The sequence below is a fragment of the Hylobates moloch genome, unplaced genomic scaffold (assembly GCF_009828535.3).
Source record: "Hylobates moloch isolate HMO894 unplaced genomic scaffold, HMol_V3 SCAFFOLD_3, whole genome shotgun sequence".
NCBI classification, from domain to species: Eukaryota; Metazoa; Chordata; class Mammalia; order Primates; family Hylobatidae; genus Hylobates; species Hylobates moloch.
In genome coordinates this window covers 93,820,228-93,839,708 of record NW_026652278.1, presented here as the reverse complement: position 1 = coordinate 93,839,708, position 19,481 = coordinate 93,820,228, and the positions used below count along the sequence as shown (strand labels likewise).

The 19,481-nt window shown below is 37.4% G+C and overlaps 1 protein-coding gene across 7 annotated transcripts in view; it reads right to left on the bottom strand.

Annotated features, from left to right (window-relative positions):
* ARHGAP12 (Rho GTPase activating protein 12) overlaps positions 1-19,481 on the bottom strand; it is a 130,796-nt gene that overhangs the window by 57,823 nt on the left and 53,492 nt on the right. For all 7 annotated transcript variants that reach the window (XM_032143973.2, XM_032143989.2, XM_032143953.2 and 4 more), the window contains exon 4: positions 3,348-3,611. In XM_032143973.2, coding sequence (XP_031999864.1) covers positions 3,348-3,611 — 264 coding nt within the window. The remainder of the gene's footprint in view (positions 1-3,347; positions 3,612-19,481) is intronic.

Here is a 19,481-nt window from a genome sequence, read left to right as displayed (position 1 = left end):
CCAGGCATGGTGGTTCACGCTTGTAGTCCCAGCTACCTGGGAGTCTGAGGCAGGAGGATGGCTGAGTGCAGGAGTTTGAGACTGCAGTGAGCTATGACCACAGCACTGCACTCCAGCCTAGGCAACAGAGCAAAACCCTGTCTCCTGCCAAAAAAGGCTAGTATTTATGACAGAAGAAGAAAATGTGAGAAAAGAAGGTGGTAAAAATCAGGATTAATTTTAAGAGTCATGTACAACAATAACAAAGGGGCTAAAAAATTGAAATACAACATATGACAGCAACAGCACAACAGCACACATAGATCCTATATGGCTTCAAGGAACAAGAAGATAGTGATTAACTTTAGACTATGCATAGACTGACTACGCATGCTAAAGCTGGGCATGGTGGCCCATACTTGTAGTCCCAGCTACTGGGGAAGCTGAAGGCAAAAGGGCTGCTTGAGCCCAGGAGTTTGAGCATTGAGTCTATCCTGGGCAACATAACAAGATCCTGTTTCGGCAGCATCTCTGGCCTCTACCCACTAGAGGTCAGTAGCACGTTCCACACTGTGACAACCAAAACAAGTCTTCGGACTTTACCAAATGTCCCTGAAAGGTGAAATCAGCCCTACTACGAATGATTGTTCTGGGGTAACCACTAAAATAATAAGCTTCTGTGTTAAGACAGAAGAGCCAACAGTTGCTCCCTCTCAAACCCCACTAAAATCAGAACAGTGAAATATGCTTAAAATGATGTAAACCCACAACAACAGGGAGAACAACAGTCAAGCAGATGAACAAAAAACCTGAATTACCTACAAAGAAGAAAGTAGAATCTAAACCAGTATGGTGCAGACAAAGGAGAGTAGGGGAAAATAAACCCAACAAGCTTACAGAACAGAATCTGCAACCGGCTCAGCAACTGACGGTATCAGGTATCTGTGAAACTGGGGAGTGAAAGCAGTGGTACTAAAATAAGGATTAAAAATGCCAGAATCTCCTTCTACATACCTGGCTGCTAGGTGTGCAGCCCGTCCCTACCCCAGCAGACGTATGGAGAGTTATTCCCTCTGAGAAGGGAAAAATACTAAGATTCTGAGTTGGGGGACAATAGACACAATAGGGACATGGGTACCAAGAGAAAGGAGACTGAGGCACCACGTGCAAAATGAATGCCAATACCAAGACACAGACAGCCCTTAACCGTGTACAGGCAGGAGACCTAAAGACGTCTGTGGACATTCTGATTGGTCCAAAAGGAAAGACCTAATGGGTCTAACACTGGAGATTCCCCAATGACGGGCTGACCCAGATACCCATTAAAGTTCAAAATGCCTCACAACTGTGAGAGAAAATAATTTCCATCCTAGAATTCTATACCCAGGAATACTATCAGTTAAATACGAGAGGAGAAGACAGACATTTTCATACACACATAGTTTCCATTTTACCTCCCATACACAACTTTTCTCAAGAAGTCACTGGAAGATGTGCTCCAGCCACTTTGGAAATATTAATCTTCATATAATTTGTATAGAGACCAGTAATGTAAATTGAGACCCTGTATACAAGTCACTCCTATCTATTTACTAAAATAGCTAAGAAACATGTTAAAAGTTCCTATGTATACTTAAATTCTTTTAGTCTATAATTTAGTCTTTTTCCTAATTCTCCAAAATTGTAAAATTTTACTTTATTATTGATACACTGGATAGCTTATTTTCAAATCTTTCTAATGTACAATTCAAACAAAATTTTCCTTTTTTTTTTTTTTTTTTGAGATGGAGTCTCAATCTGTTGCGCAGACTGGAGTGCAGTGGCGCAATCTCGGCTCACTGCAGTCTCCGCCTCCCGGGTTCAAGCGATTCTCCTGCCTCAGCCTTCCAAGTAGCTGGGATTACAGGTGCCCGCCAACACACCCAGCTAATTTAAAGATAGGGTTTCACCATGTTGTCCAGGCTGGTTTCAAACTCCTGACCTCAACTGATCCACCTCCCAAAGTGCTAGAATTACAGGCATGAGCCACCACACCCAGCCAAATTTTCCTTTCTTACGATAGTTAAACACGAACAATTTTTCTATTTTTGCTCTCACTTGAACACTAAAAACACAAATTATTACCAAACTAAAGCTATAAATAAACGAGCTGAAAAATGGGAAAAGAAGGGAGTTATTAACTACAAAAAGCTTTTGGGAGTCTGCCAAATACAAGATGTGTTCCCTGATTTTTCTAGCTCCTATCTACTTGAAGCTTGCTTTTATTTGTATGAGCTAGCTGCTTTCTATAAGAGCAGGATATCCTATGCAGGTGGAGGAGCTCCAATCTACCAAATGGCAGGATTTCATTCTATTCTATCAATCCTACCAAGTTACTCCTGTACGTTTAAGTAATCCCAAGGCCTCTTGCCAGACTACTAAGATAAGTGTTTCTAAAACACAGCTGGCCAATTTACTGCACCATCCTGCAAGAGGTATAGAGGAAGGTGAAACCAGAAGGAGAAAAAGAGTACAGACACTTGTTAGAGAAAATAATGATTTTAAAGTGAATTGTTAGACTTAACAGAATGATTCAATTGTAGCAAAGCAATTACAATTATTTCCCTCATATATAAGTAAAACAATGGTCTTGTACCGCTGACTGACAAAGAGAAAAAATGGGAAGTAGTCTGGTAGCCATACTAAGCCAACAGAGAAGTATATTATTTCTATTTATTTTGCTGGGTCACATCACATATTTTCTATTTTTTTCTAAAAAATGTCACTGGACAGCCAGGTGCAGTGGCTCATGCCGGTAATCCTAGCACTTTGGGAGGCTGAGACAGGGGACTGCTTGAAGTCAGGCAGCAAGACCCTATCTCTACAAAAAAAATTTTTTTAAATTAGCCAGTGGCATGTGCCTGTAGTCCCAGCTACTAGTGAGGCTAAGGTGGGAAGATCGCTTAAGCCCAAGAGTTTGAGGCTACAGTGAGATATCATTGCACCAGTGCTCTCCAGCCTGGGCAATAGAGCTAGACTCCATCTCTTAAAAAATTGAATTAAATTTAACTTAAAATATCATCGGCTTGTGCAGTAACAACTGAAATAGCATCTTCTAAGACATAAGGGAGTGCACTGGCACTAGACAACTTAAACCCAGTTATGGAACTAGTACGCACACCGTCAGGTTAGCAGCTGTCCATTAGTCAGAGATTAGGAAGTAGCTAGCATTAATATTAGTAAAGCTTGGAAAGAATTTTTAATGATCTTAGAGATTCAAGTGTTTTAACATGCTGACAGTAAGAAACAAAACTATTTACTTCTTTGGTTTCTGAATAATGAAAAGAGAAAATCTGGTAACTTGCAGTTGATTCCTTAATTACTCATACCTCTTGATCCCCTGGATTTTGGAAATCTCCTTTGCTGATGCTTGCATCCCGAGTCCAGCGAGGAGGTTTCCAAGTTCTTTCCTGTGTTCCTCTGTTATAGTAATAGCAACGCCCTGAGCTGTCTTTATGAGTTTCCCATTCTCCATTAATCTGAATTGCCGGGCTCCCAGGAAGTGGGGGAAGAGCAGACTGGGATATTTTCAGTTCTTGAAGATTAGCATAGACAGGAGAATCTGGCCTTCCTTGATTTGGAGGTGTGGTTGCCTGTGAAATAAACATTTTTAAATTTCATGTTTAAACCGGTATAACATTTAAGTCAAAATTAAATGAAACAGGAGATTTATAAACATAATACTAACTCATTTTAAAACATATATACAGGTGAATATATTCTAAGGAAATAATAATTTAACAGTTTTAATATTCATAGTTTCATTAAAAAATAAATAAAAGCTTCAAACCGAATCCAAAGTATGCATAATACTTTCCTTTACCTGAAACAATGTGATGAACAGTCAAGAGCTGTGGGTTCTAATTCAAGATCTGGCACTAACAAGTTGTATGATATTGGGTAAGATCACTTTACTTCTCTGAAAGTGAAATTTTTTATCTCAAGAAATGAAGGAATTAGACTAAACCACCAAGGTCTTCTTTGGCTCTGAAATTCTACGATTTTAGGCAATATTTTAAAATATAAAAAGTTTTACATATGAGTAGCACAGCTTTTATTATGAAAATTATCAAAAGAAAGACTTCATATTCTAAGCTCTAACATTAAATCAGGAACATAAGTGAAACCTAAAAGAGGAATAATACTTAAGCTAAGAATTTACTGCATTCTATTCCTTCTCAGGTATAATTTCTCAGAGGCTATAAACAAATCATTTAATCTTTTCCTAGCTTCCTTGTTTGTGAATTTCCTAACAGTAGAAAAGTAAGAATTAGTAGTAACTGATTTACATGTTTAATGTTTAGCTACAGCTTTTTTATTTTTAAATATCTCACTAGATGTCAGTCAAGAGCAAGATACTTCATACCCTTTGTATAAGAGCACTGTAAATTGTATTACGTTACACAGAACTTCAGTTGCTGAAGAAAAAAAACACACGTCTGAGAACACCTGCTTATATTATGTATTTGTATTTCTGTATATATTTTCCTTTTACAGCAGAATTTCTTCACCCTAGCACCACTGACATTTTGAGACACAAAGTTATTTGTTGTGAGGGCTATCCTCTGCACTGTGGGATGTTTATCAGCTTCCCTGACCTCTACCCACCAGATAACAGTGGCGCATGCACACACACAACACACACACACACACACACACACACGCCTCCAATGTGACAACTGAAAGGCCTCCAGACACTGATGAATGTCCCTTGGGGGCAAAACTGGCCCTAGTTGAGGAACCACTGCTTTTCCCTACAAATCCTAGAATTATATTCAGATGTTCAATTACTTCTGAAATGCAACTAGAGTTTCATGAATGCTTTAACATACTGAATTTGAAAAGAAGAATGTGAATGGAAAGACTAAATCAGTTTTATTGAAATTAAAGAACTTTAACTTCTAAAAATATTTGTCTATAATGTTTATGAGTTTAAATCACAGAATAAGCTCTAACTGTGAAAACAGTAAAAATAACCCAAACACAAACACATGTTTGTGAAATGGTCACTTTTGGTCTTCTTACACATGGTAGTTATACATGTACAATATTCACTGATGCAAATTCAACTATTTTCCTTAAAATGTTAGCTTCAAATTTATCACTAAACAACATCTTTCTATGAAGAAAATCTATCCGTGGAGACAGATATCATTTCTCCTTCAGATTAATTCCATATCCTAGTGAATGTGTTTTCTCTGATGAAAATAAATTCTGTTAATATAAAAATTCTATACGGTAAATCATGTCTCAGAACCTAAAATATCTAGAGAATACTTATTCAACCAATATTAAAGAAGTTCTTACTTTGCTCCTGATACTTGACTAGAACTTGGGGAAATAAAGATGCTAAGAAACAGCCATTTTCTAAATGATGTTGATGAACAAACTCTACTAAATCTTCAAGAAACAATTAATTCCTGTTGTTTAAACAGTTTAAATTTTTAAAGTTTTTCCAGCTAGAAAAACCTGAAGTGGCCTTCAGCACAATCTATAAGGCTAGCATAATTCTGAAACAAGAGCAGAGAAGAATTAAATAAAAGAACACTGTAACATATCTCACTTATAAATACGGAAGAAAATATCCTAAATAAAACATTAGAAATCTAGCACTACATTAAATGAAACAAGCACAGATATTAAGAAAGTCTGTCCTTAGGAAATCTCATATTGTAATTCTTTAGATTCATAGATACACACGATCATCTCTACAGACACCAAGAAAGCATCTGATAAAATTCACAGATTCAGGATATAACTCTTAGCAAGATAGGAACAGGTGACACTTCCTTAATGTGACTTTTAAAAATTATTAGTATTTAAAGTAAACATCACAATCAACAAGGCAGATAAGTTCTTTCATTAAAGTCAAGATTAAAATTGAAGTATATTATGGTCTATAAGGTTAACATAATTTTGAAACAAGAGCAGGGAAGAATTAAATAGAAGAACACTGTAAACATATCTCACTTATAACTAAGTGCCAAGTATAATTGCTCTACTCAACACTGTACTGGATTTGTGCTAAGATACAAAAAATGAATTAAACTCATAAAATACGTAAAAGAAAAAAGAAACTGTCATTTGTCATTGAAATACCCAATAGTTAAAAACCCAAATCCACAAAAACTACTAAAAGAGTTTCGTGAATTGGCCAGATTGTTGATCATCTAGTCAGTTTCCCATACATAAGCAATGACAAATTAGAAAATATAACAACAAAAAAATCTCATTCATAATAGGAAAAAAACTAACACAAATAAGCCTTAAAAGAAATGTACAAAATCAAGTAAGAATATTTGTAAAACCTTCCTCAGGTACCTAAAATTAAGCTTCAATAGATAAACCCTTGTCCCTAAATGGAAAATAAAACCAACTTCATAAACATGCTAATTCTCCAAAAATTAACCGATAGATTCCATAAATACGATGCAATATTTGGCATGCAATATTCAGTACACTGCCCAGTACACAGGAGCACTTAATGTAATTTGTTAAATGAATAAACAAACTAATGACAAACACGAACAAAAGTATGAAAAAACATTATCTCCTCCAAAAAAAGGAAAATTAGGGACTTGGAACCAGTTAGATGTGATAAAGAGAGGAAACTAAGAAAACATCCACACTTCTAGTTTTGAAAAAATGATGGACAGCTGTGTCCCTTTTTAAGCTAGAAACTATTGACAAATGAATTGAGCATCATGTACTCAAGCTAGGTGATTAGGCTACAAATTATGAATTTAAAATTTCCTTGCCTTCTAGAACCTCGTAACATGGTAAAGGAAAGTGAAACATGATAATAATAGACACAATGCTAGAGCTACTCATGGGACACTGTGGAGGCAAAAAGGAAGAGACCTGGAAACAAGTGACTAATCCTTAGAAATAAATAAACAGGAGTTAGCCCAATAAAAGTTGGGGAAACAGCAGGAAGCAAGAACAAAAGCTAGGAAAAACAGCATGGTACTTTCAGGGAATGATGCTGACATACATACAGGGTATGTAAAAGGAGCAGCAAGTGAAAGGCCTAAGGAAAAGCAAGTGACAGCACAGAGAGTTTGAAGGTCACGTTGCAAAGCAAATATCCAGAAGCATTTAGGAAACTACTGAAGATTAAGCCAGGAAGTGCATTCTGATTTAAATTTTTAAAATATTACGGATTTTAGAGAGACGCAACTAGGAGGTTGGTATAGTAGTACAGACAAGATGAAGAGAGCTGCAATAGGACAAGACAGTGGGAACGCAGAAGCAGGGACAGATTCAAGAAACAATCAGAAGGTTAAATTAATATACAGGTTGTATGTTTGCTTATGTGAAGTACAGTTTGTTTTACCGTGTGTGTAGTTTTACTACAGTTAATGTCAAGATGAAGAAAAGAATGGAAAGAGAAGAGCAAACAGGAGTTACATTTAGATTGCATTAGGTTGATAAGTCTTTTGAAAACCCAAGTGGAAATGGTAATAGATTGTTGGTTATATTAATTGGGAACTCAGTTCCCAATTTACAATAATCAGGGCTGGCTGGGCACGGCGGCTCACGCCTGTAATCCCAGCACTTTGGGAGGCCGAGGCCGGTGGATCACGAGGTCAGGAGATCGAGATCATCCTGTCTAACATGGCAAAACGCCATCTCTACTAAAAATACAAAAAAAAAATTAGCCAGGCATGGTGGCGGGCACCTGTAGTCCCAGTTACTCGGGAGGCTGAGGCAGGAGAATGGCATGAACCCAGGAGGCCAAGTTTGCAGTGAGCCAAGATCGCGACGCTGCACTCCAGCCTGGGCAACTGAGCAAGACTCTGTCTCAAAAAAAAAATCAGGGCTAAAAATATAAAGGTCATTAATATACAGGTGGGGTCAATAACATACGAAAGCATACAGAGTAAGTGCAGGATGAAAAGAGAACCCTGGAAAATACTAAGCTGTTGCTTTATGAATTAAAATGAGAACATAAGTTTAAAGTCAGCACATGATCTCGTACAGTGATTTCTATTGTTATTATAATAATTATTATTGCAATTAACATAACTAAAGAACCAGACTAAGTGAAGGAGGCAGAAAAAGAAAGTTAGAAGTAGAAGGTCTACCAGAAAAGAGTAGCATTTGAAAGTCAAGAAGGAAAATTTCAAAAGAAGGGAAACTTGACAGTATCAAATTCAAAGACTTCAATACCGGGACTCTGAAAGAATCACTCAATTCAGCAATTAAGAAGTTTTTAAAGACTTCAGCTACCAGCCATGAGGATCTGAAACTACTTTCCTGCCATAAACTAGAAAAGCGAGTAAAATACAGAAAACAAGTACTGTGAGGCATTGTACAACAAGCAGCTGCAGACTGTAATCTTTGAGAGAAACAAGGTGAATCCTACCATTCCCAAGCTTTGTGCCCGGAAGTGGTTTGCAGGAATCAGCCCAGCAAGGGGAAATCCAGAGTCTAGCAATCTCGGTGAGTGAACAGGACAAACACTGGGAATAATACAAGAAATGGAAATAATTATAAACATAATACAATGAGAAGAGAAAAAGTTGAAGGAAATGCTCCCTAATTTTTTTTTTTTTTGAGATGGAGTTTCGCTCTTGTTGCCCAGGCTGGAGTGCAATGGCACAATCTCAGATCACCACAACCTCTGCCTCCCTGGTTCAAGCGATTCTCCTGCCTCAGCCTCCTGAGTAGCTGGGATTATAGGCATGAGCCACCATGCCCGGCTAGTTTTATATTTTTTTTAGTAGAGACAGGATTTCTCCATGTTGGTCACGCTAGTCTCAAACTCCTGACCTCAGGTGATCCACCCGCCTCAGCCTCCCAAAATGCTGGGATTACAGGTGTGAGCCACCGTGCCCAGCCCCTAATTTTTAAAAATCAGGGAATCTAAATTTGGATGGCATTCTTCAAAACTGATAAACCAAGAAACAGGTGGAATTATGTTTGAAATCTAGAGACTTAACAGTAATTCTAAGTAGAAGCACAGATAATTAGGTTTATTGACAATGAAAGGTAAAAAGTTAGTTTCTAGTAGAAATAAGAACCTTGTTTTTTTTTCCTCCCGAATATTTTTTTTTGAGACGGAGTCTCACCCTGTCACCCAGGTTGGAGAGCAATGGTGTGATCTCAGCTCACTGCAGCCTCCACCTCCCGAAGAACCTTGTTTTCTTAATGAATGAGTTCCATACTTAAAATCAGCTTAAATCTTCAATTTTCAAAGTGTATGAGAAAAGATTAGACGAGGACTCCGTATTTGTGAAACACTCCGATCTCTGGCAAAAAGAAAGTGCACGTTTATTATTGCCTAAACCACTGAAAAATTCAAGGGAATTAACACTGATTGATTACCAACAATTTTCCTCAAGCTTGAAAATATAGGTTCTTGGCATAAAAAATACTTAGCGTAAAATATCAAACTAATCTTTACATATGCACAAAATATATATTTAACTACAACAAAGGATGGTTAAGTAATAATGCACTGTCTTTTCTAGCGAACTAAAAATATGTTTTTTTAAGAAATACACTCAATGCTGGTGAAGGTGGGATGTAACAACTCTAGTTTACTGCTGGTAACTTTAATCAGCAGAACCTTTCTGGAAAAGTTTGGCAGTACGTTTCATGAGTTTTAAAAAAATATTTTTAGACCCTTGAACAAAGGGAAGAAAATTCCTAAAGACAGAAAAAATGCCTTCCTAACAAAGATGTTCATTCCAGTGTTATTTGTAAGAAATAAATCAGAAACAACCTAAACATTTAACAACAGAAAAATGGTTAAGTAAATCATGACTCAACAGATGAGGCAATACTAATACTAGCAGTGAAAATGCTATGAATGATTTCTGATTAAAAAAAAAAAAAATCTGGCCAGGCATAGTGGCTCACACCTGTAATCCCAGCACTTTGGGAGGCCAAGGAGGGCAGATCATCTGAGGTCAGGAGTTCAAGACCAGCCTGGCCAACATGGCGAAACCCCGTCTCTACTAAAAATACAAAAATTAGCTGCGCGTGGTGGTGCGCACGTAATCCCAGCTACTTGGGAGGCTGAGACAGGAGAATCACTTGAACCCTGGAGGCAGAGGTTGCAGTAAGCCAAGATGGCACCAGTGCACTCCAGCCTGGGTGACAGAGCAAGACTCCATCTTAAAAAAAAAAAAAAAAAAATCTGCATGATCTGCCATCAGCAGGTCCAGGAAAAAAAAATGTATAAGGGCAACTAAGAAAAGCAGAAGATAAAACAATACAATGAAATTCCAATTAAATTTTAAAGCATAAAGAAAAATTAAAATATTATCAGTTTTCTCTGGATATTAGTATTATATATGTTTTTTTCTATGTGATTTATTTCCCGATTTTATTATAATGAGAATGATCACCTTTAGAGTTTGAGGGGACAAGGATGTGGGGCAGGATGGGCCCTTGCCTAGTCCACCAGACTTACAAAAGTGACAACAATAGTATTGACCCTATAGAAACTAGTGTTTCTTCACAGGAAGTCAGTGGGTCATCAGAATCATCTGAGGTTGCTTATTAAAATTCTTGGGCCACATTCCAGAGTTACTGGGGGTGGCAAGTGGTGATAGTGGCTGGGGGTTAGTCAAGAATTTATATTTTGGGGCCAGGTGTGGTGACTTACACCTCTAATCCCAGCACCTTGGGAGGTTGAAGCGGGAAGATCACTTGAGCCCAATAGTTCAAGACCAGCCTGGGCAACACAGAGACCCTGTCTCTACAAAAAATAAAAAATAATTAGCCAGGCAGGGTAGCACATGCCTGTGGTCCCTGCTACTTGGAAGGCTGAGGTGAGAGGAAGACTTGAGCCCAGGAGGTCAAGGCTGCAGTGAGCCACTGCACTCCAGCCTGGGTTTCAGAATAAGACCCTGTCTCAAAAAATACATATTTTTAAATACTCTATGTGATATTTATGTTCATTATTATTCAAAAGTCAATGTTCCTGAGTGGGCTTAGGGCAAACTCACCTCTTCAGCCCAATACATTTGTATTATAAAAACATAAATACTGAAAGACAATTCTTAAGTCCATACCACCATTTGCTGTTACTCTGCAGATAAATCAGAGTTAAAATGAATAAGCAGTAAGATATAAGTACTTCCAATATATGAGTCAAATAAAAATTAGCTTTCTAACATTTATAAGAACTCTGTTCATGAATTGTCACCAACAAAAATAAATGGAATTTTCATACTTTAAAAAAAAAAAAACAGGCCAGGCACCATGGCTCATGCCTGTAATGCCAACACTTCAGGAGGCTGAGGCAGGCGGATCACCTGAGGTCAGAAATTCAAGACTAGCCTGGCCAACATGGTGAAACCCTGTCTCTACTAAAAATACAAATATTAGCCAGGCGTGGTGGTGAGCGCCTGTAATCCCAGTTACTTGGGAGGCTGAGGCAGGAGAATTGCATGAACCTGGGAGGTGGAGGTTGCACTGAGCCAAAACTACACCACTGCACTCCAGCCTGGATGACAGAGCAAGACTCTGTCTCAAAAACAAACAAACAAAAAAACACCACCCCCCCCCCCCCCAAAAAAAAACAAAGTTAATTTTATGGGTTATATCTGTCATTAATTAACAACTGAATTGGGACCAGTACCTCTGCACATGACCTAATTTCATATTTAAAAAAAGACTTGGCCTGTTCTACTTTATCTATAGATAGACTAAAATAATCCTCCCATTATCCACTGAAAAGGAAAATTGGGGAACCATATATATAAGAAGGTAACTTTAAACTTAGATTCCTTCTGCATCGTTACTTTTTTTAATACCAAAAAATACTGAGATTTGTCCTCTTTTTACTTTTGACATTAGTTCAGAATTGCTTCTATAATAAACTTCCGAGAATGGCAGAATCCATACTAAGGAGCTACACCTCTTGCTTCTTAATCAGCACATGCTACTCAGTATTAATACCTAGGTATCTACCTTACTACAAGTACAGAATTATATTTATATTACTGAATAGTATAAATCCCTACAGCCTATAATCATACCTTTAATTTAGACTTATGGAAAAAAACATTTACCATAAATGTTTGGTAGCCTGATCGTATCAGGCTCTAAAGCTGAACTTATTTTTTTAATCCTATTTTAAATCATATACAGAAAAAGACATTTATGTATTTTTGTACTTTAGCTGCTTAAAGTCTCCTTTACCATAATTTCTTTCTTTCTTTTTTTTTTTTTGAGATGGAATATCACTCTCATTGCCCAGGCTGGAGTGCAATGGTGCCATCTCAGCTCACTGCAACCTCCGCCTCCTGTGTTCAAGCGAATTCTCCTGCCTCAGCCTCCTGAATAGCTGGGATTACAGGCATGCACCACTCCACCCAGCTAATTTTGTATTTTTAGTAGAGACTGGGTTTCTCCATGTTGGCTGGTCTCGAACTCCCAACCTCAGATGATCCACCCGCCTCAGCCTCCCAAAGTGCTGGGATTCCAGGCTGAGCCACCGTACCCAGCCATAATTTTTATATAATAATAAATTGTGTAGTTATATAAATTATAACATTGGGCCAGTTAACAGAGTACAAAAAGCAAAAATTTGTCAATGGGACAATGCTCAGCTAAAACAGGACTAAAATTGGTTTTAGTTCACAAACAAATTTTGTTTAGTTTGACAACTAAAAATTACATGATCAATATTACCTGAAAAATATAACTTTCTAAATGAAAGTCATTTAAAGCCAAATTTTAGGGGAAAAAACATATACCACCCTTGTTTAATAATTTTGAAAACAAAAACTTACAAATTCTAATGTTCCTGTCTAAAGTGTGACTGCATTGAGATTTCAAGCCCTATAGAGTACACTGGTATTTTCATGGTTTACTTAACATTTAAGTACTAATTATGAGCTGGGCAGTAGATGAAAATAGGACAGTCCCTGTCCTTGAGGAGCCAATAGCCTAATAAAGAGGACAAAACTACTCTAATGACACAGCTAACTGCTGCAGAGAGAAGTGTACAGGATGCTCTAGAAGCACAGAAAAACCTAGCACTAAACAGGGATAGGAGGTGAGACACAGCATGCAGAAAAAGGTTCACAACAGATGTTTAACATGATCTTTAAAGGAAAACAGGAGAAAGTCAAGAGAGTGGTGAAGGGCACTTCAAGCACAAGCAACACTTTATTGTTCTTCGGATATAACACACAAATACGGAAAACGACCTTTGAATAAGGAAACACAACTGGTAACGAAGTGAATTCGTTATCATGGTATCTTTAATAGACATCAGTTTTCATGGTAAACACATGATTTTCCTTACTGATTTTTTTTCAGGTGATTTTCTAGTTATTGCAACTCAAGGGTGCTCTATTACTACAGGGTTGGTTACCTTACCTTATATTCATATGCTAAGACTTAGCTGTCACCTTACAGCTTGCTTCTGTCCTCCCCCTCTCCTTTTATCACCTTGGCCAACAGCCTGAACAGTCTCTTCACCCTGTCACAGATCTGTCACCATCTCTCCCGCCTCCCCTGACAAAGACAATAATAAAGCAGGTATCAGGTAGAAAAGCTATGATGTCTGACAAATACTTGTTTCTAAAAAGCCATACACAAACATACTGATGAAATCATCTCTCTGCTACCAACCCTCAATAACAGCTGCAAGCAGTTTATTGCAGCAATCGTGCGATGCTATAAACTACAACCACTGGTAAAGACTATCTATCTGTACCTAGAGGGTTGACAGAGAAGAGGTGACAGACACCACAGTGAAAAAGAATGAGGGAACTAATAGGAACCAGCACATAGAGAGTCATGGGAGTGCACAATTAGGAAGTTTATTATAGACAAAAGATTTGCCAAAAAGGGAACAAATGACAAATTTCCCCTTCAAGATCGAGCCCACATCTCTCCAGCCTCCTTTCCTTTCATGCCCTCACACTCATCCTTTCCTCAGCCTTACTTCTCTACAGCTCATCACAAGTACTTACGACACTAAACTCTAATCCCAGATTTACTTGTTTGCCTTTCCTTCTAGAACTTCATTCTCTTTAAGGCAGAAACATTTGTCTTGTTTGTCTCTTCATCTTCAGAGCCTAGTATAGCACTTGCACAAATTGGCACTCAATAAGTTCCTGAGTGAAAATTATTTTTATATAACTAAATAATCATGAAATCCACACACTAAAATTAACTCCCTACTTGTTTTTACAGTCTCCTGGGAAATCTATTACCTAAATTCTACTGCTTCAATAAAACCAAAATCTCTCCCTCAAACATCCTCCTCTCCTGGAGCTACCGACATGTATTCTGAAAGCCTACCAGCAGGGATATTCCACATGTACCTCAAACTCACTACATCCTCTGCCTCAACCTTCTTCCATAATATACTACCCTACAGGAGTCACTAAATCAAATAATACTATCATAAACTCCTCAAGCAGCTATCTCAAAGTCATCTGTATCTCCTCTCTTTACCCTAACAAAGTACTACTAATTCTCTATCCTAATATATTTTGAATTTCTTCCTCTCTTATCCCAAGATAAACTGCCTTAGTCCATCTTTTGCTGAATAACTAAAATCACATATGGGGTCTACTGCCCCCATTTCTTTGCCTCATCCAGTTGATCCTCCATGGTACCACTAGTTTCTCTAAAAGCAGATATCTGATATTGTTACTCATCTGCTTAAAAACATCAATGAAAATTTCATTAACTATAAAATAAGTCCAAAGACCTTGAAAGAGAACTGTGGCTCTTAAGTACTCCAGTCCCATCTTTTCTGCCTCATTTATTGCCATTCTCTCTATATTCTTTGTTCCAAAATTCCCATGCTACTCATAATTCTGTTATTAATGCATACCATTTTCCTCCCAGACCTTCGAACCTTTACTTTATCCTTCTGAGATAACCCATTCCCAATCACCAAACCACACTTAAAACCATAAAGAACTGGTTCAAAGTCTTTGAAATGTTCCCCTATTCCCCAAAGGCAGAATTCATAGGCTTCCTATGCATCTAGAGCATCACTATCTAATAGAAATATAACATGAGCCAGGTATGTAATTTTTTCTACTAGCTACATTAAAAGGGTTAAAAAAAAAGAGATAAAATGAATTACAATAATATATTTAACACAATGTATCCAAAATATTATCACTTCATCATATAATCAGCACACAAATTACTGAGATATTTTATATTTTTGGACTGCCTTCAAAATCCAGTGTGTATTTTACAGTACATCTCAATTCAGGTCCTAAATTTTCATCAGAAATACTTTATCTATATTTCGATTTCTTAAAATGTACAGTTGAAAAAGTAGATTTATATATCCAAATTATTCCAAACATTCTCCAAAGTTTCCCAATAAATGAATCCAGCATCAGTTTTCATATTTAACTTATAATAAATAATTAAAATTAAAACTTGAGTTATTCAGTCTCACTAGCCACATTCAAGTGCTCAATAACCACCCGTGGCCAGTGGCTACTATTGGCCAGCACCAATCTGCAGCATTAATTTGTCATTTTTCTGTCTCTCCTACTAAGTTGTAACCCCTTTAGGAGTTAAGAACATGACCATGTCTTATCATTACACATTCTCAAAACCTAGAAACAAATGAATAAACCAAAGACCCCTTTCTCAAGCCCTAAAACAGACTCTGATGATTCTCCTGTTCTCAGTAACTGCTTTCCCAATCCATAGAATATTTCAAGAAATAGAAAGGTAAATGTGATAGCTGCTAGAAACTTATTGATGAAATCTCACTATTAATTTGTGTTAAAAGTATTCATCCAGATATGTTCGTCCTTGTTGGTCAGTAAAGCAAAGAAAATTCAATGGGACATTACGCTGAGATAGTAAGACTTAGTTACTATTTTATGCTGATAAGGCAACATGCAATGACCTGGTACACTGCCATTATTATAAATCTCCCTCCCTGGGGACTTGAATGGTAACTCTATCATCAGCATTCAGAGAATGACTAAAGAATACTCTGTCACTGAAATTTCTAGAGATTAAAAAGTTAATGGTACAACTGCAAATGAAAAAACTGTGTCTGTGATCACTTGTTGAAAGCATACATTACATGAATAAATCTAAACTTAGAAGGTGAGGCTTCTGGTGGCAGCAAAACAAATTACGAATTTCAAAAAGATAAAAAACTGATCCATAGTTTTAAGGTATACATTTAAATGCCCAACATACCATCTTTTCTGTCTCTCATCTTCTGATAATTGAATATTCTTTTTTTGTTTAATTTCAGAAGACAAAAAATTTTGCAAAACACTACCCAAGGAAAAGGTAGTGGAAAAGGTTGTGTTCACTTCAAATGAACACAACTATATAAATGGGTTTCTAACTTACTATCTGTACCAATTCATTAACAAGTATGCATGAGAAAGTCACAGCACAGCTGCTTGGGTAATCTATTTTATTAAGTCGAAACTGAGTGTGTAATTACAAGTTTTAAGGTATTATTTCCTTAAAGCTGTCTTGAAAACAGAAAGAAAATTAAAAGTAGATGATTTTCCATCATTTTAATGGTCATTTTATACCAAGGCAAGAAATACATAAGCCCTGAATTTGTTAAACAAGAGATATTTAAAATAGGTAGTTAGACACAAGTATAAAAAAATACATTCAGTCCAGGTGCAGTGGCTCACGCCTGTAATCCTAGCACTTTGGGCGGCCAAGGCGCGTGGATTACCTGAGGTCGAAAGTTCGAGACCAGCCTGGCCAACATGGTGAACCCTCATCTCTACTAAAAATACAGAAATTAGCCAGGCATGGTGGCCGGCACCTGTAATCTCAGCTACTCGGGAGGCTGAGGTAAGAGAATCTCTTGAACCCAGGAGGCAGAGGTTGCAGTGAGCCAAGACGGCACCATTGCACTCCAGACTGGGTGACAACGAAAGACTCTGTCTCAATCAAAAAAAAAAAAAAAAAAAAAATTCACACACATACTCATGTATCTGCCAGAAAAATTACAGAAGACCATATGTAAGTTTCTGTCACTTATTTCTGAGTCATGGAATTACTGCTGGGTTTGTCTGCTTATCTGTACTTTCTAATTTATTCTAGAAGGAGTTCATCTATTTTTGAAATGAGATTAAAAAGGAAAAAAACGCTTATGGGAGAAAAAGGGCCATTAATTTTAAAGTCATGTAACAATTCTGGAATGATCTTTAAGAAATTCTCTAGCTAAGCTCTAAAAGCACAGAACACTTATGATACCCATGGAGGTCAATACTCAAAACTTAAAGTTTACCCAGAAAAAAATAGAAGAGGTAAGGAGGAAGGGTTCATTCAAGATCACAGATATTTTGGGTTCAGTCTAAGCAGAAATGTAGTCACTAAACTTAGAATTATAATCCTCATAAAAAGTCACAACAAGAATACAGTTCCCACAAGCAAGTTCTCCAAATTGCTAATGAAAAAGACAAAGGATTGGGTAGGGTAGGGAAGGATGGGTAAGGTAGAATAGGATTGTTCTATAAAGACAGTGATCAAAAGTTCACCACCTCTTTAAATAAGCAATTCATCCTAAAGTTCCACAAAACTGAGGCCTGCCTAGACACTATTCATTCCCAGCACTTTTCTCTTTTCATTAAGTAACCGTGATAAAATATACATAACATAAAATGTACCACTTTAACCATTCTCATGTGTACAGGTCGGTCACACTAAGTACTTTCGCACTACAGTGCAACCATCACCACCATCCATCTCCAGAACTTCTTTCATCTTGCAAAACTGAAACTCCATATTCACTAAACATTAACTCCCCATCCTCCCTCTCCCCAATCCCTGGCAACCACCATTCTACTTTCTGTCTCTATGAATTCAAGCACCTCATATAAGTGGAATTATATAGTATTTGTCCTTTTGTGACTTATTTCACTTAGCATGTGTCAGAATTTCCTTTCTTTTCAAGGCTGAATAATATTCCATTGTGTGTGTCTGTGTATTTATTATTAATGTATTCATCCGTCAATAGACACAGTTGCTTCCACCTTTTGGCTACAGTGAATAATTCTGCTATGAACATGGTGTACAAACACCTTTTTGAGTCCCTGGCTTACAGTTCTTTGGGGTAGGTACCCAGAGCCCTTCTTTTTTGAAACTCCTCAAATAAAACTTACCTATTGCTCTAAAGGTCATCATTAAAAAAATAACACCAGGCCGGGCACGGTGGCTCATGCCTGTAATCCCAGCACTCCGAGAGGCCAAAGCAGGTGAATCACCTGAGGTCAGGAGGTAGAGACCAGCCTGGCCAACATGGCAAAACCCCATCTCTACTAAAATATACAAAAATTAGCTGGGTGTGCTGGCACGCACCTGTAATCCCAGCTATTCAGTGGGCTGAGGCTGAAGAATTGCTTGAACCGGGAGGCAGAGGCGCCAGTGAGCCAAAACGGCGCCACTGCACTCCAGCCTGACAACGGAGCAAGACTCCATCTCAAAAAAAACAAAAACAAAAAACCACCACAAAAAAAAACCCCACTAATACTTTACACGTTTTCCACTCCACAACATCTTATATATGCACTGAAGACCATTAATCCAAAAGCGGAGGAAAAAAATCAGTCAGCAGCTAAATTTAAAGCAATTTAGTTGACCTTCCTTAAGTTCACATAACCCCATCCCCAGGAAGAGAAATATAAAACATTCTTCTCATATTTCAAAGTGCAGGAAACAAAAATTCACCTAGTAGGTATATTCCAGTGCTACAAAGAGTTAGTGCTAGTTAAAACTGCAGTTTGTTTTCCAAGGTCTTGAGTATCCTTTAAGGGCAGTTACAACCCCTACTCCCAAACTAGCTCTCAGTTCAGAATTTTTAGAAAAGGTTCTAAAATACAAAAGACAAGTTTTTCCAGTTTCTCCATAAGTCAAATTAACTCCTGATCCTCATCTAAAGACTCAATATCCTGTTCCAAGATCACTTGAGACATGTGTCAGCTCCTTTTGGTCCCAAATGCTTGTTCTTTTTCATCAGGCATCTCAACATCCCAGGGAGAAATCAAACAGGCAAATGAGAAAAATCTGTGGCAGATCTAAAGCCAGTTAAAGATTTACTAACTTCTTGCTCAGCATTTCCTTTTGGGACGCTGTTGCGCGTTAGAACGAGATATACTGAAAGTAGCATAAAGACGCCTGGTTCCTTTTAATAGAACAAAGTGCTACCAGAGGAAGAAACAAGTCTGGTTATCCCAGCTTTCAGTCTTCATATTCTGTTTTAGCAAATACACTAACATAAAAACTACCTATGTATCAATAAAAATATATCAGAATAACTATACTATTATGAAGTATCCATACCATTTTTCTAATTACCTATAGTTTCTAGAGGAAGACTGACATTTATCAATTCCCATTTTAAGTCATTAAATCTGAAGCTGGAAAGCCAAAAAGATCACACTCCTCACTTGATTGTGTATAAAGAACAGCTGGCTAGTAAGCTACTGTACCTGATAAACAGATTATTTTTCTCCACAAAACACATT